Raw genomic sequence first — 22,588 nt, forward strand, 5'->3', positions numbered from 1 at the left:
CCATCGACCATTTCCGTTTCTTCTGTCGTGAGCGGATCTTACTGAGACACTAGTTTTTGTGGGGCTTTCTCCTTTCACCACATGAGGGGCGGAAGAACAGTAGGAACAAGGCGGGCATCCACTGGCGTAGGAGAGGGGCGACTGCCAGGCCAGCCCCGACTCCCCCGTCCACACCTCTGCCCTTCTCCAAATCTCTGTGTTCTCAATTTCAAAGTAAGTGTGCGTTGGATTGAGTAATGTTAGCCCCACTCGTGATGTAGCAAAGGGTCCTGCATCCCCTTGGGTGGAGTGACCTCTGTGCCTTAGTCTCGGAAGGTTCCAGGACACTGCTCTGTATGGGTGTCTGGGGGCGTCTGTTTCCCCTGCAGGCAGGGCAGGCATTCGCCTCTGCACCCCATTTCTATCCAGGGCCTGCCTCCTAATTGCTCAAGTAAATGTTTTTTGAATGGATCTAACTACACACTTTGAAAGCAAATTATCCCTTTCTAAGTTATGTTATGTTAAGTTATGTTAATTATTCCTTTCTAAGTTTTGTTATGTGCTTCAGAGGGAAAGCAGGCTCTAATTCCCTCCCGGGTTGCAAAGTCACTTGTAGGGACCCTTGGTGGGCAGGCACGTGCCCCATCCCCCGGGGGAGGGCCTCACTGGCTCGCACGTCCTGCGTCCTGCCGCCCCCTCACCCAGGCTGACTGAGCCCCCTTTCTCGTTGCCAGGAGGCATGGCTGACTCTCCCAGGGAGGGCAAACTGGCCAGGGGTCCAGACTTCACCCAGCTTGTGGACATGGCGTGTGAGTCTGTAGGAGGAAAGGTAAGTGGGGGGGTGTCTCGTGGACGAATGAGGGGTCCGTGTACCCATATGCTGAGCACCAACGCCCCCTCTGCAGAGAACCTGCTTAGAACGGCAAGAATCAGACTCAAAAATGCCAAATAATCTTTTAAAAACTGGTGACGATTCTGGCAAAGGCAGCATGGTTTTAAGCTTAGAACAAAGAGACATTTTGCGTCCGTGCGAAGGGCTCTCTGTCCTGCGTGTGTTCTCGGTGCTGATCCGTGGTCCCCGCCCGCGAGCGCAGGCGTACCCTGCCACCTTGGTAGCTCCAGCAAGGGGCGCGGCGCGGGCCGTGGGCCGTGCAGACGCGAGGGGCGCGCCCTCAAGTGAACTAGGCGAGCAGAGAGAGTCCGTTACCGTATGGTTTCGCTTACTCGAGCACAAGGAATATCACGGGGGACATGGGGAGATGGAGAGGAGAAGGGGGTTGGGGGAACCAGACGGGGAGACGGACCATGAGAGACTGTGGACTCTGAGAAACAAGCTGAGGGTTTTGGAGGGAAGGTGGGGCAGACGGGAGGGCCTGGTGGTGGGTATCGTGGAGGGCACAGACTGCATGGAGCCCTGGGTGTGCTGCATAAATAATGAATTCTGGAACACTGGAAAGAAATAAAAAAATAAAAAAAAAAAAGGAGACAGACCTGGGAGTCAAGGCAAGGGCAGGGGCCGGGGGAGTGCATCTCCGCTGGCCGGGGGCAGCCCGAGGGAGCGGGAAGCGATGGGGAAGCCCATCCAGGTGAGTGTTGCTCCAAGGAGGCTTCAAGCGGGAGAGGGAGCCAGCACGGCAAAGGGGTGAGGGGCGGTTTCCGTTGGGACACCAGGCAGATGGGGACGCTGGGCAGGGGAAGCACTGCGTGCTCCTTGGTTTCGTGTTTCTGGAAGTCGTCAGCTGGTGCTGGGGAGCAGGAGCCTCAGGAGGTCGGAAAGGCCCCGTGTGCCCGCAGAGGGCTTCTGCCAAGGAGCCGGTGAAGGATCTGGACAGGCGAGGGGCTCTAGCGTCCACCCGCCTGTGCTTTGCCCTGACACATGCTCCGGGCAGGTCCACCCCGGCACTGCAGGGACTCCCCTCCACTTTGCGTCCCAAACAGCCAGCAACTGCGAAACTGCCAGGTCTTCCCCTGCCTTTGAGGTTCTGGGCGGGGGTCAGAGACCAGGCCTTTCATTGGAGGCGAGCTGTGCTCAGAGACGGACACGGTCATTTATTTAACATGGGTTCTCTGTGGAAACTGTAATTTCTAATAATAATTTGCAAGCCAGTAGCACACAAGATAATGTCTCCTAAACAACACACCCTAAACCAATGATAGGCTAATTACACTGAATTAAACCAAAAGCTCGGTGCCCCCTACCAGCTCGGGTCCCTACACCTGGTGGGCAACAGCCCGGTATTGGCAGGAAAGGTGGGCTGGTCTGATGGTATCACCCAGGGGCCGTTGTGGGGTCCGTGAGGAGCAGCCTCGCCAAGGCAGGGGCAGATGTCCCTTCTCCCCCGGCAACCGCTGCCCGGGAACCTGTGCCGACCGAGAGCAGCTGTCCCTGGTCCTGGGTGAGGTAGGGATGACAGCAGCCTGTTTTGTTCAGAAAATCCATTTTATACCCGTTTTCCTGGTGCAATTAGCAGCAGTGCCCTCACTCTCCAACATGTCCTGCTGGGGTTGAGAAATGATTGGCCAACCTTCCATCAGGACGTCCTTCAGTGAGCCGGCAAACCACGGGGGCGGGGGGGTTGTGGCGTGTCCTGGGCCACTGCTCTGCCAGTGAGACAGTCACAAAGCCCAGTGTCCCCCGTTCTTGAAAAGAAGAGCTGGTGGGTTTTCTCACCAAGCGTAAGACGTTAGCGCCTCCGCGTCCGACCGGGAGAGAGTGGACACCAGCTTGGAGGAAGGATGGAGGCGGGCGACGAGGTCTGGACCTTTACAAGCATCCTGGGTTAATTACCTGCTGTTTCTCTCCCCCTGGCAGCGGCACATGTCTTTTTACTGTGCCCAATAATGTTTCACCAGGGCATGAAATAAAATGGTTTTTAATTTATGGTTATTTTATCTTCTTTCTTTGTCTAGATTTTATTCGCAACAGATGACTTTTTTGCTCCTGCGGAAAACCTCATAAAGGTATCAAAAATTGGCATGAAGTGTGGGCACAGAGTGATCTGAGTGGTTAGAATCCACCGGAGTACTGGGGATGGGAGTCCTGTAACGTGTACCAGGAATGAGCAGTTCGAACAGCAGAAGCCTGGAGAGACCAGCTCCGGCTCAGGCTCAGACACACTGGAGACGGACTGCACCTGACATAGCGGTTTGGGACTGCGTTGCTCTGCGGGGAAATTACCGAGATCCTTGTATATTGTCCTCTGTCGAACGTGCAGTTCACAATCTGTGACCTGTGCTGGCACGCCTCTCGAATGTCTGGAAATTGTAGGAAATTGAAAAGTGTAGGACATGCTTACTAAAAGATGGACAAAACCCCCAGCAAATACTGACCAATAAGGGGAAGAAATGGAGGCTTGGCTAGAATCCCGTGACCTTGTTATACTGGCTGTGGGGGGTGAATTCTTGCGAGTGGGCGGATAAGCACAGGTGTGCACAGAGTTCACACGCACGCACACTGCATGTGACAGCAGCCGGAGTCTTGGCTGTGGCCAGGGTGCTGTGCTCTGCGTGTCGCTGGCCTTCTGGTCGGTCTGGTGACAGGGTCACTCTCCTGGGCAGGAGCTAGCCTGGTCTAGAGCACGTTAAAGGCAGGGGCTCTCTGTGAAAGTACTCCTCAGAGAAAATGATGCTGAAATGAAGAACGGAGATGTTGATTTACTTGTTCTAGGTCACGCAGCTTTAGCGTTTTACCATGTCTGTCTAGAGGAGACATGAATGCACGCACGCCTTGACCTAGCTGTCCCTCAGATTGGTACTACTTGCATAAATAGGCAGAGATATGTAGAAAACAGCCATTCCAGTGTTGTCTGGGGCAGGGGGGACCCACGGGAATGCCCATCCATGGGGACCTGGTTAAAGAGCCCGTGATACGAGCGTCCAGATGTGGGTGACCTGTGGCCCTGAGGAGAAGGAGCTGGAGCTCTAGACGCCCACGACGGAGTTCCTGGATGTCGCACGGACACAAAGCAGTCGACAAGACGCACGCCACGTGGTGAGGTGTGGTTGTCGGTGACGTGCCGGGCTCCGCAGGGGACGAGACGCAGAGCGGGGCCTCTTCTCCTCCATGACACTTGCGTGTGTGCGTGTTCGATACGCGCGTGCGTGTCTGCACACGGGTGTGTGCAGCATAGCTGTAGAACACACACGTGTGCGCATCAGCACAGTCTCCTTCCTGAGAAAAAAATTGCGGTGAAGCTGAAGCCCCGCGCCTCGCTGTGCAGAATTAGCGCTGCCGTGAGACCAACATCGTCTCCGAGCACTTTTCACTGTTATAAATACACATAAAGTCCGCCTGGAGGAAGGGGTACTGCTGTTCGGTTTTGAATTTGTAGACATGCTCTGATAAAGCACCTGACGTCACGGGACAGGTCTCGCGGAAGTGTGCGTGCCCTGCCCGTGCCCAGGGACCGCGGCCTGGCGGCCCCCCGCTGCCCACCACCGGGTCCCTCACCCCACCGGAACCCTTCCCTGTGCTGACACGCGTTTAGGTCGCTTGGCTTTTACCTGTGACAATCCCTCCTGTCCCCCTGGGGCGGGAATGCTCGCGCGGGAAGCCCGGCCCTCCCGCGGGCGTTGACGGTGGCCTGCTGCGTCTCTGCTTCAGACGGACCGCCCAGGCTTCGGAGAACACGAGCACGCCGAGTCTGGGACGCGGCTGGATGGATGGCAGACCAGGAGGAGGAGGACTCCAGGTAACGCGACGTCTCTGTCTTTCACTGCGGCGAGGCTTAAACACGGGTCCGAAAGCCAGTGCACGTCTCGGCTCGGCTTTGTCGCGGGCCCTTGGAACGCTCTGTATCTGAGGGGTCCCTCCTGAACCCCAGCTCTGACGATGCAGGAAGGGGTCCCCTGTGCCCCTGCAGCGGGAAGAGGGCGTGCACGAGTGTCGGCGAGGCTGTGGGGAGCAGGCGGGGAGCTTCTGAGGTGGACCTTCACCCCCGTTCCTTGGGGCAGCTGCTCTTGTGCCCACGAGGCTGCCATGGAAGCAGCCTCACTCCCTCAGCCCCGGTCCCGTCCCTCAGGAGAAGAACTGGGATCGGACACAGGTCCCTCTGCCACGGCACACACCTCCTGTCACCCAAGGACCTACTTCTCTTCAGCACTACTTATCAGGCCCAATCAAAATACTCCTTTTAAAGTTGAAGAAATGCTTGTAAAAGCAAACAGACCCAGCACGAGGCTAATAACTGATTCTTCTGGGTCTGTCTCAAGTGTTGCAGAGATGCTGGGTGCTTCTAAGGTGCTCCCGATGTGACCAGATTCCAGCGAGTCTGGGCATTTAAAGGCGGGTCTGCATGGGACTGTGAGTAACCAGGAATTACCTGGTGACGGGTGCCGTGGAGACTTTGAGACTTCAGCTAAGTCTAAGCTGGGGACTCGGGGCACAGGAAGTCCCCCGGTAACGGTAAGCGTGCCGTTTCCAGGAGGCCCAGGTCCACCCTGAAGGCCTGGGCGGGGTCTACTCACACTTGACCTTTCTGGATGGTTGATCTCATCTCAGATTCGCTGTTGTAGAAACGGGGTTCAGAGAGGCCAGTTTTCACTTTGGAACCAGAACCGGGTCTCCCTGGTTCCATGGCCTATGTATGTCCTGCCGAGTCTGGAGCACGGGTTCTTGCGGGGCACGGCGGCCACACTTGGCCATGTTACAGGAGACGTTTTGGTCACAGCGGAGCCTCCCCTGTGTGCACTTTTCTGTGGTGGGAGGAGGGGCTGCTGTTGCTGGTCTTCAGCTCTGCTGGAGCACACGTTTCACCTGACCGGGCCATCCTTGTTTCTGTCGCGCAGGTCACGACTGGTGCATCATCAAGCTGGGGATACAAGGGATTATCCGGGGCTTTGACGTGGACATTTCCTACCTCATGGGCGATTATGCTCCTCGGATATCGATTCAAGCAGCCAACTTGGAAGAAGGTGCCCTGGGAACCACCGGCCCCCAGATGGGCACAGGGGGCAGGTGGGGTCATCCGGGGCAGCCCCTGCTGTGCGCCGCCCACCCACACAGGTCCAGCGACTTGTCCAAGGCCACTTGACTGCCACCGAGCTGTAGAACTTGGATTCCCAACGCAGGGTTCTATGAGTTCTGGTTTTTAGCTCGACCAGAGATGGGGGTTGTTACCCCCAGCCTCTTCCGGCCCTTGCAGAGACGCGCCCGGCTGGCACCGGGAGGTCTGGGAGCAGGTTGCAAGGGAGGGTGGCAGGGACTAGGACACCGGACAGTGTGGAGCCGGTCTGGGCCCGCTGTGGACGGAGGTGGTGGGGGGCACCAGCGTCCTTTTGGCTCTCCCAGGGTGCGTAATGATGCCATAGGCACGGGGTTTACGGAGAGCGTCCCTGCTGCTGTGTGCGGTGCTGGACCGCATGAATCGGACAGGCTCTGCAAGTTAGGCCTGGGTTGGTGGTCCTTCAATTGGCACAATCTGCAGCTGGTCCTTTTAGAAACGGGTACCTTTATGTGTGTGTATATACCTGTATTTAGGGACGATAAATCATGTCTGCTGGCAAATTGATGCTGAGAGCCCAGCGTCCACAGCCCTGTACGAGGCTCTGTGGAAGGACAGGCCGTGCTCCCGAGGACTGGGGGGGGGATCCTGAGAAGTTAGGGGATGCTAGAGGGATGCTACTCTGGAGGCAGGAAATGACTAAGGACAAACAGTGAGGTACCTTCCCCAAGCCCAGCCATTGTCTGAGATATCACCCCAATGTCAACTCCAAGATGCCATGGGGGGAGTCCTGCTTCGGGAACTGACCTGGCGATGCTCCGGAATTTCCACTGATCCAACCTCTAAACCCTCTAGTCATGATACATTTGTTGCCATTGGACTTGGAAGTGGCACGTACTGTTCTGACAAGCAAGTGTCCCCCAGGCGCCTTGCAGGACATCTTGAAGTCACTTAGTGTTTTAAATAGCGAGGAACTTCATCTTGTGTCCGTTACTGTGGTCATCTGGTGCTCTGAGTTGAGAAGTGTCATCTTTGGGGTTATTTGGCAAAATGAAAATGAACGTACAGCCCACTAGGAGAGTGTATTCTCTTTGATTCCGAGCACGAACCCTAACCCTACTGGTCAATCTACCTTTAGATAAACAACCAGAAATCCCACAGAGAGGCGCCAGGACGGAAGCCGCGGCCACGCCGGAGGAGTTTGAGGCTGTTGCCAAGGTGCGCCTGTGTGGGGCTGGGGGTAGAGGGACAGCCTGTCGTGGCGGCCGGGCGGCGAGGGACGGGCTCCGCGCACCAGCCACGGCATTCAGCCTGGCGCACCTGCCTTCATCTACTGGCCCAGCGGGACTTTGCAGGTGCTTCTGCAGGGGTTCGTGCTTCCCCTGTGCAAGGGAAAGACGTGGCCTGGGCGAGGTCTGCAGTAGTGGGTCTCAGGGCGCTCTGCTTCCCCGGGCTCGTCCGCTGGTGGCTTTTCTGATGAGATAAATACGGAAATCCATAGTAATAGCTTACATATTTATTTTTTTAAAATTATGTATTTATTTGACAGAGAGACACAGCGAGAGAGGGAACACAGCAGGGGGAGTGGGAGTGGGAGAAGCAGGCTTCCCCTTGGACAGGGAGCCTGACGCAGGGCTCCATCCCAGGATTCCGGGATCGTGACCTGAGCTGAAGGCAGAGGCTCATCCGACCGAGCCGGCCGGGCGCCCCGCTTACGTGCTTCTTACGTAGACTTTATGCCTGATGAATCTGATAGACCGACAACTTGGGCTTGTGTCCTGGTACATTCTTGTTTTTTAGTTTGTCTAGTAATTTATACTGTGTTTTACGAACGTGTTGATCACAACAGACTGGAAAATAAGTAACAGCCACCGTTTGAAGAGCGAGGACAGAGAGGAAACAGTCACGACGTCAGGTCAACTGGTCAACCGGACGGCCCGGTTTTTACTGAATGCTACTGTCACTATTCCGGTTCCTTCCAAGGATCCCCAGAGGGGATCTCAGACCTTGTCCTGCGTTCCCAAGCTCCCTGCTTGCACTCCTGCCCCGCTCACGCAGTGGCTATTTTAATCAGGATGAAAACCTGCCCCGGCCTTTAATCTGCTTATCAAACCTGGGACTTAATCTTTATTAGTATTTTTATTAAAGTGTTTTATGAGGCATCCATCATCAATTTTTATTCTCACGTGAGCACTACGATGAGTCCCCAGGAGCCACTGCTAACATCTACATATCTATTGCTAGCTGAAGTCCGACGACTGGAATCACCTGGTCCCCATGACAGAGCTCCAGCCAGGAAAGCCTGCTTCCAGCCACAATTACTTTCCCGTCGATTCCCAGCAGAGATGGAGTCACGTAAGGCTCAACATTTTCCCGGGTAAATATGACGTGGACCCATCTGCCGTTCTGGTTCTTCTTTACTTAATGTGGGCGTGTTCCAGAGTGAAGTCACTCATCACTCTAACATTTCAGGGCTATGATTTGCCTTTTCTGTGCTCTAGGAAACTCTCGTCCCAACCCAACCATCCACTGGTAGTTACTGAAAAGGCATCACATCAGGAAGTGATGGAACTGAGCTGTATGAGGTTAAATATCTCCTAATGATTTCTAGTTCGCTGGGCACACTAGCAGATCAAGCAGTGTGTGCAGATGACCCTCCCTTTCTTCTATTTAGCAGCTCTATTGTAATGTGATCCACCTTCCATGTGATTCACTTACTTGAAGTGCACAGTTCAGTGGTTTATAATATACGTTGATATATGGCATGAAGTCCGTGGAAATGTACAGCCAAGTACAACCATCACTACAGTCAGTTCTAGAAGGTTTTATCGCCTCAGAAGGAAGTCCCGTACCCTTACTATCAACCCTCATCTCCCCCAGCCCTCAGCAACCACGAACTACTTTGTCTTGACAGGCTTCACCTTCACTGGGTGTGGTGAAAAAATAATGAATACTGTTTCTCTGAAAATAAATACATTGAAAAAATTAAAAAAAAAAGAAGCAGGACAAATTACTTAAAAATAAATAAATAATAAAATAATTCAAAAGCAAAAACAAAAACAAAAATAAATGGTCTTTTGTGACTTGCGTCTTTCACCGGTTTCCGGGCTCATCCATGTTGTAACATTCTTAGGAGCATTTTGTCATTTTCATGGCAGAATAATATTCCACGGCACAGAGAAACCACGTTGTTTCTCCAGTTCATCAGTTGATGGGCATTTGGGGTTTCCGCCTGTTGGAAACCCATTACCTATGGGTAATGCTGCTATCAATATTTCTGTACAAGTTTCTCATTTGGGCTTACATGTAGGATTGGAATTGTTGGGTCAAGGAGTAACTGTGTTTTAAATAAAGCGACCGCGTTATTATATTCTCACCAGCAGCATGAAGGATTCCAACTTCTCCACATCCTTGCTAACACTTGCCATTAACTGACTTTTCGGTTGTAGACATCCAAGAGGACGGGAAGTGGAATCTCACTGTGGTTTTAACTTGCATTTCTCTAATGACTAATGATGCTGAGCATGTTTTCAGTTCCTTACTTTGGCCATTTGGAAATGTTTAGATATGCATGTGCACGTGTACACCTGTATTTATAAACATGTTTTTTTTGAAAAGTGTCTTTTGTCCATTCTTAAGTTGTTTTTTTATTATTGAATTGTAAGAGTTCTTTATATATCCTGATACATATTATTTAGCAGATATATAATTTGCAAATATTTTCTCCTGGGGTCCAAGTGTAAAGGGGCAGAAAGCAGTAGGACAACCTGAAGGGACATGTAGGGTGACAACAATTTGCTTTAAGTGAATCACCCTCAGAGCATGGAGGGATGTGTCTAATATCTTTCATAGTTTTGATTAATGCTGAGGCTAGATATTAAGTCTGTAAAGAAGAACCTTCTTTTTTAACATATCAAGTCAGCTTTACACTCAACAGATAAGCATCTTCTAAACCATCAAAGTTGATCACCATGTCCAGTGAACCAGAGCAGTGGTGACATAGGCTAGCTTCTGCTAAATTGCTCCCTCTAGTATATTTTTAGGGTGTTATGCTAACATAGTCTGGTTTTATTTATTGTAAATGTCAAGACTCTTCTACTGAAAAATTTTCAGATCCCTCAGTTTCATCAAATTTTTCATGTAAAAATTTATAGGGTTTTGTTTCAGTAGAATACTCTGATTAATGGGAAAAAGCTCTATATACAAAGCTTGCTCCCATCGTCCAGGAAGTACTGGTCTAACAAATAAAAACATTCACTTTATTAGGATCAGATAATGTGAGTTGATGTCGGCAGGTACTCTCTGCTCTGCAGGCCTAATCTTGGCTGCTGTGGCTCTCAGAAGTGATCAGGTTTTGTGACTATTATCTTTTCTATTCTCAATCGTATTGCTAAGCAACGTGTTGTTATAAAAATAAAAACATAACGTTCATATTAGTCTGTGTAGGATTTAGCAATGCTAATTTGTGACATCAAACATTATATCTATGGTGAATTTCTCAATTGATTGTCTTTTGACCTCCTTGGAATTATTAATCCAATTTTAAAAAGTGTGAGCGCCTACTATGTGCCAGGACCAGTTCTAGATAGATCATTATTCTGGATTTTAAAGATTTTTATACTCTGGTTCTGAGAGACTGATATCAGCAGGGGCTTAAACAAACAAAATGACAAGTTAATTTCAGACTGTGACTTGAACTCTGAAGTAAATATGGGAGCGGTGATACACCGAACCTGGGGAATCAGGCAGAGCCAGGCAGAGCTGGAAAGAGGAAGCTAGAGAGTGAGAGGAAAAGTCTTTCTGAGACCATGGCACTAAAGGTGAGACCTAAGAAAAGCAGTCTTTTGGAAAGCTGGGAAATTTGTTCCAGTACAAAGGAATGGTAGGTGCAAAGGCCCTGGGGCAGTAGGGTTGGTGTATTTGAGAAACAGAGCAGACAGGTTGTGGAGGGCTGTGTTGTTGACAACCTACAAGCAGCCACCTTTTCAAGGAGGAAGTAACTATGGCCTCTTGCCTTCTCAGATGGTGGAATTGCACGTCTTAGAGTGTATGGTACTGGACAGAAAGACTGGGCTGCAACTGATCCCAAAGAACCATTTGACCTGGTGGCCATCGCTCACGGGGGTGCCTGTGTAGGATTCAGCAATGCACACTTCGGGCATCCAAACAATATGATAGGTAAGAGGATGCTCTGGCAGCTGGCCTTTATTTGGGACATCTGGGCACCAGCATTAAGCACCCCACATAGTCTGAATGATTTAAGAGGAAGTGCAGGAGTGGGTGAGATTAACCATCTAGCCACAGGATTTGATGCCTTTATGATATGAAGTAAATCAATAGCAATTTTCCTTCTTAATTTTGGCTTAAAGGGAAAAGTAAAACTTACAACCCTCTGGCTGTATGCAAATTTACCAAAACATTAAGCTGAATGAAAATGGTTTGTGTAGTGATGCTCAGGACCATGAGGTCTGTGATTTAATGATGCCAATGCATTCATTCTCACATTTAAGATAAAATCCTGTGACATTCCCATTAAACCATGTCATTCTTGGCAGGAGTTGGCAAGCCCAGGTCCATGGCAGATGGCTGGGAGACGGCGAGAAGGCTGGACAGGCCTCCAGTATTAGAAGTAAGAAGTCCCAAACAGCCACAGTGAAGTTTTCTAGATCTTGTTTTAACTTACCTCAAGGAAATGCTTATTTCAGAAACCCCTCAGGCAATGTTCCAGAAGTAGTTCTCCGTGTTTTCCAGATTCCCCGCTGTCACAATCACATCCTGTCCTGTTGCATCACTGTCCAATTTTTTTTATTTTTAAAATTTTAAAAAGATTTTATTTATTAAAGAGCGAGCGAGCATGAGAAGGGGCTGAGGGAGAGGGAGAAGCAGACTTCGTCTCGCCGGATGAGGGGCTTAATCCCAGGACCCTGAGTTCATGACCTGAGCCAAAGGCAGATGCTTAACCCACTGAGTCACCCAGGCGCCCCTGTTTATTTATTTTAGAGTGAGAAAGAGCTAGAGTGAGCATGTGGGGAGGGCAGAGGGAGAGGGGGAGAAAGAATCCTTAAGCAGTCTCCCCACTGAGCATGGAGCCCTCAGTGGCTCAATCTCACAACCCTGAGATCACCACCTAGGCTAAAATCAACAGTTGGATGCTTGACAGACTGAGCCGCCCAGGCATCCCCCAACCCCATTTGTTTAATAAAGAAGTGAGGATCTACAATTTAATGATAGAAAACCCACTGATAAACTCTTTGGTTGACCTGGAGAAGAAAATAGTAGTTTAATCATTTTTGGTATCTGCGTGTCCCTGAATGAGATCAGGGACAGGGACGTGTGGCTGTGGGATGGATCTGGGACCCTAGGGATGGCTCAGCTGTTAAACATTTTGGCCAGTGACTAATGTGAGATGCGAAAGTCAAAACAAAAGCAAACAAAACACCTTTCTCTGTGTTAAAACTTACTTGTAAACCCCCTTTCTTGGGTCAGTTTCCATGTCAATCAATGCTTCCAATGAAAATGAACATAACGCTGTTGTCAGAAACTAAGGTTTGGAGACAGATCATATATTGGTATGGATTTGACCAAGAACATAATTTCACTGAAAGGTCGAAACAAATTTATTAGAGGATCCGGGGCATGGTTAGACACAGACCCTTCTACATGAGTTTACAATTGACATAGAAAGTCATGTAAGAAATTTATAAAAACTTACCAATTGCCCATTAAACTCTTGAGTCCACATGAGGCATTTAAGGAATAATAGGCAAAGGGGCAATTAGCACAGAAAGTAATTTACATATCAGGGTCTAGGAAACACTCTTTCATAGTAAGAGATAAAAGAAATATCCTACGTACATGTCAACATTTTTCACTTGCTGGTTCCAGAATTAGTTTCTCAAATGGCACCAAGCTGGCTTATCTCTCTCTTCTTCCTTTTGGATTCCAGAATGACGAGAACGGCATTCTCCTTGTTCCGGGCTGTGAATGGGCAGTTTTCCGATTGGCACACCCTGGAGTAATAACGCAAATAGAAATCGATACAACACATTTTAAAGGTAAGTGTGATGTGGACAGGGAAGGCACATGACCCGATGCTGGCTGTAGAGATAATGTGGTCCTGTGGGAGTGGGGCTCAGGACAGTGACTTGGAATCAGCTTTTACCCTCAGTTGATGTGTGGTTTTGAGCAACTTCCTTTGACTCTTGGTGCCCTACTTTTCATCTCTATAAAATGTCAGAGTTGAACTGGATGACCCCCAAAGTTGGACGAGATTTTGTGAAGACCCTTTATAACTGGGGCCTGGATCTCTCTTGGAAAGGCTGAGATAACCTTGGTTAGGACATGACAAGAACTGGATGGCATCTTCTTATTTTGGGGGAAGGGGGACAAAGCATATTGGTTGGGGTGACCATTTCTGCTCCACACTGTACTTTTAAGACAAGGGGCTACACATTTTCAAAACCATGCTCTTCCATTAAAAAAAAAAATTGCACAAGCACCCTTGGTATTCAAAACCTACTTTCTTATGAAAGTATATATGTGTCATTAAATTGGCAAAGTTCAAAAGCAGATATTAAACTTTTATAACTGTTGGGTGAAATTTTCATACATATTGGATTGGGGGTATTGTGATTGTTTAGTTGTCAGCGAACGGTGGCAGTTTATCCTTGTATTTTGGATGCCTTAATGTTTAAACGTCTTGGGAATCATTGTGACTTTACTCAGTAACCACACCAAGACACACACACACACACACATAAATATTCTTTTTTCTTTTTTATTAACATATAATGTGTTATTCATTTTAGGGGTACAGGTCTGTGAATTGTCAGGCTTACACAGTTCACAGCCCTCACCATAGCACACACCCTCCTCAATGTCCATCACCCAGCCACCCCATTCCCAGCCCCCCGCCAGCAACCCTCAGGTTGTTTCCTGAGATTAAGAGTCTGTTATGGTTTGTCTCCCTCCCTGGTTTCACCTTGTTTCATTTTCCCTCTCTACCCCCATGATCTTCTGTCTTGTTTCTCAAGTTCCCCATATCAGTGAGACCATATGTTGGCTGTCTTTCTCTGACTGACATATTTCGTTTAGCATAATACTCTCAGGTTCCATCCATGTTGTTGCAAATGGCAAGATTTCATTTTTTGATGGCTGCATAGTATTCCATTGTATATATATACCACATCTTCTTGATCCATTCATCTGTGGATGGACATCTAGACTCTTTCCATAGTTTGGCTATTATGGGCATTGCTGCTGTAAACATTTTGGTGCACATGCCCCTTTGTATCACCACATTTGTATCTTTAGGGTAAATACCCAGTAGTGCAATTGCTGACTTATAGGGTAGCTCTATCTTCAACTTTTTGTGGAACCTCCATACTGTTTTCCAGAGTGGCGGCACCAGCTTGCATTCCCACCAACAGTGTAGGAAGGTTCCCCTTTCTCCACATCCTAACCAACATCTGTTTTTTCCTGACTTGTTAATTTTAGTCATTCTGACTGTTGTGAGGTGGTATCTCATTGTGGTTTTGATTTGTATTTCCCTGATGCCGAGTGATGTGGAACACTTTTTCTTTTTCTTTTTTTTTTTTATTTTTATTTTTTATTTTTTTAAAGATTTTATTTATTCATTTGACAGAGAGAAATCACAAGTAGGCAGAGAGGCAGGCAGAGAGAGAGAGAGAGGAGGAAGCAGGCTCCCTGCTGAGCAGAGAGCCCGATGCGGGACTCGATCCCAGGACCCTGAGATCATGACCTGAGCTGAAGGCAGCGGCTTAACCACTGAGCCACCCAGGCGCCCCGTGGAACACTTTTTCATGTGTCTTTTGGCCATTTGGATGTCTCCTTTGCAGAAATGTCTGTTCATGTCTTCTACCCATTTCTTGATTGGATTATTTGTTCTTTGGATGTTGAGTAAGTTCTTTATAGATTTTGGATACTAGCCCTTTATCTGATATGTCATTTGCAAATATCTTCTCCCATTCTGTCAGTTGTCTTTTGGTTTTGTTGACTGTTTCCTTTGCTGTACAAAAGCTTCTAATCTTGATGAAGTCCCAATAGTCATTATTGACCTTGCTTCCCTTGCTGTTGGCGATGTTTCTAGGAAGAAATTGCTGTGGGTGAGATCAAAGAGGTTGATGCTTGTGTTCTTCTCAACGATTTTGATGGATTACTGTCTCACATGGAGGTCCTTTATCCATTTTGAGTCTATTTTTATGTGTGGTGTAAGGAACTGGTCCAGTTTCATTCTTCTGCCTGTGGCTGTCCAATTTTCCCAACACCATTCATTTAAGAGACTTTCTTATTCCCATTGGACATTTTTTCCTGCTTTGTCAAGGGTTAGTTGACCCTAGAGTTGAGGGTCCATTTCTGGACTCTCTATTCTGTTCCTTTGATCTATGTGTCTTTTTTTTTTTTTTATGCCAGTACCATACTATCTTGATGATTACAGCTTTGTAATAGAGCTGAAGTCTGGAATTGTGATGCCACCCACCAAATTTGGTTTTCTTTTTAAACATTCTTCTGGACATGGGGATATGGAGAGGAGAAGTGAGTGGGGGGAAATTGGAGGGGGAAACGATCTATGAGAGACTGTGGACTCTGAGAAACAAACTGAAGGTTTTGGAGGAGAGAGGGTGGGAGGCTGGGTGAGCCTGCTGGTGAGTATTATGGAGGGCACGTATTGCATGGAGTACTGGGTGTGATTCATAAACAATGAGTTTTGGAACTCTGAAAAGAAATTTAAGAAATTAAAAAAAAACATAGAAAAACACATTCTTCTGGCTTTTTGGGGTCTTTTCTCATTTCATATAAATTTTAGGATTATTTATTCCATTTCTTTGAAAAAACTTGATGGTATTTTGATAGGGATTGCACAAAATGTGTAGATTGCTTTAGGTAGCATGACATTTTAACAATGTTTCTTCTTCCAAGTCATAAGGATGGAATGCTTTTCCATTTCTTTGTGTCTTGATTTCTTTCATGAGTACTTTATAGTTTTCTGAGTGAAGATTCTTTGCCTCTTTGGTTAGGTTTATTCCTAGGTATCTTATTGTTTTGGGTGCAATTGTAAATGGGATGGACTCCTTATTTTCTCTTTCTTCTGTCTTGCTGTTGGTGTATAGAAATACAACTGATTTCTGTGCATTGATTCTATTTCCTGACACTTTACTGAACTCCTGTATGAGTTCTAACAGTTTTGGAGTGGAGTCTTTTGGGTTTTCCACATAAAGTATCATATGTGCAAAGGGTGAGATTTTGATGACTTCTTTGCCAATTCGGATGCCTTTCATTTCTTTTTGTTGTCTGATTGCTGAGGCTAGGACTTCTAGTACTATGTTGAATAGCAGTGGTGATAGTGGACAGTCCTGCTGTGTTCCTGACCTTAGGGGAAAAGCTCTCAGTTTTTCCCCATTAAGAATGATACTTGCTGTGGGTTTTTCATAGATGGTTTTGAGGGCATTGAGGTATGTACTCTCTATACATACACTGTGAAGAATTTTGATCAAGAAAGGATACCGTATTTTGTCAAATGCTTTTTCAACATCTGTTGAGAGTATTCTACGATTCTTGTTCTTTGTTTTATGAATGTATCACATTGATTGATTTGTGGATCTTGAACCAAACTTGGAGCCCTGTAGTAAATCCCACTTAGTCCTGGTGAATAATCCTTTTAATGTACTGTTGGATCCTATTGGCTAGAATTTTTTTAAAAAAGATTTTATTTATTTATTTGACAGGCAGAGATCAGAAGTAGGCAGAGATGCAGGCAGAGAGAGAGAGAGAGAAGCAGGCTTCCTGCTGAGCAGAGAGCCCGACGTGGGACTCGATCCCAGGACCCTGAGATCATGACCTGAGCCGAAGGCAGCGGCTTTAACCCACTGAGCCACCCAGGCGCCCCTGGCTAGAATTTTTGTTAGAATTTTTGCATCCATGCTCATCAGGGATATTGATCTGTAATTCTCCTTTTTGATGGGGTCTTTGTCTGGTTTTGGGATCAAGGTAGTGCTGGCCATATAAAATGAGTTTGGAAGTTTTCCTTCCATTTCTATTTTTTGGGAACAGTTTCAGGAGAATAGGTATTAATTCTTCTTTTAATGTTTGGTAGAATTCCCCTGGGAAGTTGTCTGGCCCTGGGCTCTTGTTTTTTGAGGAGAGTTTTGAATAACTGCTTCAATCTCCTTACTGGTTATGGGTCTGTTCAGGTTTTCTATTTCTTCCTGGTTTAGTTTTGGTAGTTTATACATCTCTAGGAATGCATCCATTTCTTTCAGATTGTCAAATTGTATGATGTATAGTTGCTCATAATGTGTTCTTATAATGGCTTGTATTTCTTTGGGGTTGGTTGTGATCTCTCCCCTTTCATTCATGATTTTATTAATTTGGGTCCATTCTCTCTTATTTTTGAGAAGTCTGGCCAAGGGTTTATCAATCTTATTCTTTCAAAGAACCAGCTCCTAGTTTTGTTGATCTGTTGTACTGTCCTTTGGGTTTGTATTTCATTGATTTCTGCTCTTATCTTTATAATTTCTCATCTCCTGCTGGGTTTAGGCTTTCTTTGCTGTTCTTTCTCCAGCTCCTTTAGGTGAAGGGTTGGTTGTGTATTTGAGACCTTTCTTGTTTCTTGAGAAAGACTTGTATTTGTATATATTTTCCTCTCAGGACCAGCTTTGCTGTGCCCCAAAGATTTCAAACAGTTGTGTTTTCATTTTTATTTGTTTCTGTGATTTTAAGAAATTCTTCTTTTTAATTTCCTGGTTGACCCATTCATTCTTTAGTAGGATGTTCTTTGGCCTCCAGATAATTTGAGTTCTTTGCCACTTTCCTCTTGTGATTGAGTTCTAGCTTCAGAGCATTGTGATCTGAAAATATGCAGGGAATGATCCCAGTCTTTTTTTTTTTTTAAGATTTTATTCATTTATTTGACAGAGAGACAGAGATCACAAGCAGGCAGAGAGGCAGGCAGAGGGAGAGAGAGGGAAGCAGGCTCCCCGCTGAGCAGAGAGCCCGATGTGGGGTCCTATCCCAGGACCCTGAGATCCTGACCTGAGCCAAAGGCAGAGGCTTAACCCACTAAGCCACCCAGGCGCCCCTGATCCCAGTCTTTTGATACCAGTTGAGACCTTATTTGTGACCCAAGATGTGATCCATTCCGGAGAATGTTCCATGTGCACTAGAGAAGAATGTGTGTTCTGTTGCTTTGGGATGGAATGTTCTGAAGATATCTGTGATGTCCATCTGGTCCAGTGTGTCATTTAAGGCCTTTATTTCCTTGTTAACCTTTTGCTTAGATGACCTGTCCATTTCAGTGAGGGGGGTGTTAAAGTCACCTACTGTTATTGTATTACTGTTGATGTGTTCCTTTGCTTTTGTTATTCGTTGGTTTATATAATTGTCTGCTCCCATGTTAGTGGCATGGATATTTAAAATTGTTAGGTGGTCTTGTTGGACAGACCTTTAAGTATGATATGGAGTCTTTATCTCTTATCATAGTCTTTGGTTTAATATAGAATTTGTCTGATATAAGGATTGCCAGCCCAGCTTTCTTTTGATGTCCATTAGCATGGTAGATTGTTTTCCACCCCCTCACTTTAAATCTGGAGGTGTCTTTGGGTCTAAAATGAGTTTCTTGCAGACAGTATATCAATGGTTTTTCTTTTTTAACCCATTGTGATACCCCATGAAAGACACAATATATATTTAAAGTGGAGCTCTTCTTCAGCGGTAGTGGACTTAAGTGAATTATTTAAAGAAGTATTTATCATTGTAACCTATTTTTGGAAGACTATTTTAGATCTGATTATTGGGTCAGTTTTCACTTTTCTTTTCTTTCTTCTTACTTTCTTTTTATTATATTCAGTTAACCAACATATGGTACATCATTAATTTTTGATGTAGTGTTCCATGATTCATTAGTTGCTTATAACACCCAGTGCTCATCACCACATGTCCCCTCCTTAATAACCATCTCCCAGCTACTCCATCCTCCCACCTCCCTCCCTTCTATAAACTTTAGTTTGTTTCCCAGTGTCCAGAGTCTCTCATGGTTTGTCTCTCTCTCTGATTCCCCACCCCCCTTCAGTTTTCTCTCCCTTCATCTGTGGTTCTCCATGCTATTCCTTATGTTCCACACATGAGTGTAATTGACACATACACATGAGTGTATCCACACATAATTGATTCTCTCTGCTTGACTTCTTACACTCAGCATAATCCCCTCCAGTTCTATCCATGTTGATACAAAATTAGGTATTCATTTTTTCTGAACGTTGAGTAATATTCCATTGTATATATGGACTACATCTTCTTTATCCAATCATTTGTTGAAGGACATCTCGGCTCCTTTCACAGTTTGTTTATTGTGGACATTGCTGCTATGAACACTGGGGTGCGGGTGCCCCTTCTTTTCCCTACATATGTATCTTTGGGTTAAATACCATAGCTGATGAAGAGCTCATCCTGGGTCAGTGGTGATGTCAGCTGTACTCTTCTCTCCTGGTTTATAGGTGCTTGCATTTCTGATGGTATCTTTAATCCATGGGTGTCTGCATGAATAGTTTAAAATCACTTATTAATTCTGTGAATGATAGTTTAGTTAAAACCAGGTAACAGTAACCCATGTAACCAGGGTGCCTGGACTATTCCATCAGGAACTTGCTGCTGTTTGCTGTCTAGGTTCTGTGCATCACAATTTGACGGTAGCCCTGGGGTGTGGGGCATGTCAGGATCCAGCTGTCATCTCAAATACACAAAACCTAATACACATGTGCATGTGTATACATATTAAAGGAATGCAATCAGAAATAGTGGGTTTAATGTTCTCCTCCTGCATCTGTTGGGTTTCTGTGTGCACCCAGGGGTGTGCTCACCCACCACGGAGATCACTGTTTTAAGAGATGAGCTGCAGGGGGCATGAGAATAATGCATTCTTCTTTTTCCTGTCAGATTCTTTTTTTTTTTTTTTTTTTTTGAGAAAGAGAGAGTGCACAAGCAGAGGATGAGGCAGGCAGAGGGAGAGGGAGTAGTAGGCTCCTTGCTGAGCAGGGAGCCTGAAATGGGGCTCAATGCCAGGACTGTGGGGTCAAGATCTGATCTGAAAGCAGATGCTTAACCAACTGAGCCACCAAGATGCGCCTTCTGTCAGGTTCTTGATCAGCAAGCCCTCCTCTGCTGATCTTAAAGTCTTAGGGGACTCCCCAAAACGTTCTCCCCACAAAGAGCATGGCCCTGAAACTCCACTGGGCACAGCCCTGATGAACTGCAGAGAGAAGAGAGATGTGGGACCTTGTGTCTCATCTGGGGAGCAGTCAGCACCCCTGGAATACAGCACTTGGGTGGGTGCTGCTCACTGACTGGTTAACTTAGCTCTGTCTTTCTCTTTGCCTCATGCGAAGAAATATGATGCCATAGGGAAAGTATCTTCAGCTTCATGAGAGCTTCAGATGAGCCACACATCCCTGTGCAAGTACTTAGCTGAATTTGCTTCTGTTCAGAGAGAATGATTTGTTCTTCCTGATAAAGGCTTATCAGGTACATTTACCTTTACAAGTAAAATGCTGTACGTCCAAACTCCAACATGCCAGCCAACTCATGTTGGCCTCATGATGTCAGGTTGATTTTGATTCCTCTGAAAAACACACACCTAAATTCATCGGGCAATCCAACACCATCACTACTGGGTGCATTCCTTCTCCCACATACATCACACTTTTAGCTTCTTTTCAGAGAGAACAATTTGTTCTTTGCTGGGTATTTGATTTGATTAAAAAGTCCAAGACCCTGTAAGTCAAAGTGCTACACAAAATGGAGAGTCACCCTGCGTTTGCTCCGACAGGCAATTCTCCCGACAGCTGTAAGCTGGATGGTTGTATCCTGACAACTCAGGAGGAAGAAGATATGATCAAGCAGAAGTGGAAGCTTCCGGGCCATAAGTGGAAACCGCTGCTGCCAGTCACTAAGGTGTGGTACCCATGGGGAGCTGGGCAGGCTGGTCCCCAGCCTGGCCGCGTCCCTTAGATGCACCGTGTTTAACAGTAACACGGACAAGCTTCTAAAAAACGTATTTCATTTGTCATGAAAACACATGCTCTTCATACTTTTGCATTTCTAACAAGTTTTGTTTTAAATCATCATGTGCAAGGAATATATACGTATTTCCGTATATATGTATATGAGAGATGTTTCTGCAGTATATTAACTTTTTGGAAGGGATGAGTAGCATATTCAAATCTCTAACTGCGTGTCCTCTGTGGAGTGGATGCTGAGACATTCTGGAAGTGTCCGCTTCCATCCGGTAGGAAGATAGTCATTTGCGGGTCAGAGTGGGGTGTGAAGGTTGCTCCCATGGAGTTATGGGTGACGACCTCTGGGAGGTCACTTGCTTTCCTTATCAGTGTGTCTACTTCAATGACTATTAAGAACCACAGATAGCATGGACCTGAGTGTTCATGTCAGTGTTCCCCAGGCTTGTGATCCCAACTAGCTTTTCTCTGTGGTCAGCCAACTCACTATCAGTGAGTACCTGTCACGGTTCATGGGTGTTGAGCCCACAGGATGGCTGGCTCCATGGGCCTCGCCCTGTGTTATCACAAGGGTGCCTCCCTGCTTCTCTTTCAGCTCTCCGCCAACAACAGTCACTTGTTCGACAGCCTGACCCTGGAGCTCCAGGACGTCATCACACACGCAAGGCTCACCATCTCCCCGGACGGTGGCGTGGGCCGCCTGCGACTCAAGGGCTTCCCCAGCTCCATCTGCCTGCTGCGGCCCCGCGAGAAGCCCATGATGAGGTTCTCTGTGAAAGCGGGCTTCCGAGCCAACCTCTGACGCCCCGCAAGGCCGAGCGCTGGTCAACGCGGTCCTACACGTCTCCTGAAATGTTCTTAACACCCCAAACGTAAGAGGCTTCTAGCAATGAATCTTACCAAGATCAATGGGATTCCTGGTTATTTAATAAAGTGGTCACTCTCACACGCTGGCATCTGTACTTATGGTCGCTGTGAAGTGTGAGGTAGGTGAAAAACTGGCTGAGGCTGTGAAAGGCAGGTGGTCTCCTAAAGTTTACTTGACAAAACCACTCCGAGATCTTGATGTAGCACACTCTGCGCCTCTTCCGTCTGTAGATGTGGCTGCATATCCATAGCCTATCGCCTTCAACAGAAGTTTAAGCCCATCAAAACCACTGGAAAAATGTATTTCAGGAATCATTCACTGTCTCAGCTCAAGAGGACTGGCCCATCCCTACCCAGAAAAGGAATAGCTTCCACAGGGGTGCCCGTGCCCTGCAATTGTTCTTTCTCCCCCAAATGAAAGTGGATTCTGAGGGTCAGACTGGTGAGGAGCCGTGTGCCAGCTGTGAGGAGAAATCTAGTTTCTCACAGGCTCTGAATGGTTCCATACAATTCTTCCTTGACGAGTTTTGATGGTGGAGACAGTCCTGATGCGCACCCCCATCCCAGCAACCTGTCCTGCACAGGAGGCCGGCCAGCGCAGTGGGAAGGCTGTGGTTAGTGTGGGGTGGTCCTCAGGTAGATCACAGAGAGCGGCTGTCTCCCTTCCTTTCCCCGAGCTCTGCTCGCTGCACCTGTCTAGGCTCGCGGAGGCTCCTCCCCGGTCCTGGCTCTCCGCCCCCTCCCCTGTCCAGGCTTTCAGATGCCCGCCGCTCC

The 22,588-nt window shown here is 47.2% G+C and overlaps 1 protein-coding gene across 1 annotated transcript; it reads left to right on the plus strand.

Moving 5' to 3' along the window:
• The first annotated feature begins 718 nt into the window (after positions 1-718).
• Positions 719-21,791, plus strand: ALLC (allantoicase). Its single transcript, XM_059407525.1, has 11 exons — positions 719-808; positions 2,890-2,940; positions 4,583-4,670; positions 5,767-5,892; positions 7,060-7,139; positions 8,166-8,298; positions 10,944-11,099; positions 11,477-11,550; positions 12,868-12,976; positions 20,761-20,885; positions 21,543-21,791. The coding sequence occupies exons 1-11, from the start codon at positions 719-721 to the stop codon at positions 21,747-21,749; spliced, it is 1,239 nt and encodes a 412-aa protein (XP_059263508.1). The 3' UTR covers positions 21,750-21,791.
• Positions 21,792-22,588: the final 797 nt, after the last annotated feature.

This window comes from Mustela nigripes, chromosome 7 (assembly GCF_022355385.1).
Source record: "Mustela nigripes isolate SB6536 chromosome 7, MUSNIG.SB6536, whole genome shotgun sequence".
Classification (NCBI taxonomy): domain Eukaryota; kingdom Metazoa; phylum Chordata; class Mammalia; order Carnivora; family Mustelidae; genus Mustela; species Mustela nigripes.

Coding starts and splice junctions, on each gene's coding strand:
- ALLC (XM_059407525.1), top strand. CDS start 719: ATGGCTGACTCTCCCAGGGAGGGCAAACTGGCCAGGGGTCCAGACTTC. Junction 11,100..11,476: donor GCATCCAAACAATATGATAG/GTAAGAGGATGC, acceptor CATTCTTGGCAG/GAGTTGGCAAGCCCAGGTCC. Junction 11,551..12,867: donor ACAGGCCTCCAGTATTAGAA/GTAAGAAGTCCC, acceptor TTTGGATTCCAG/AATGACGAGAACGGCATTCT.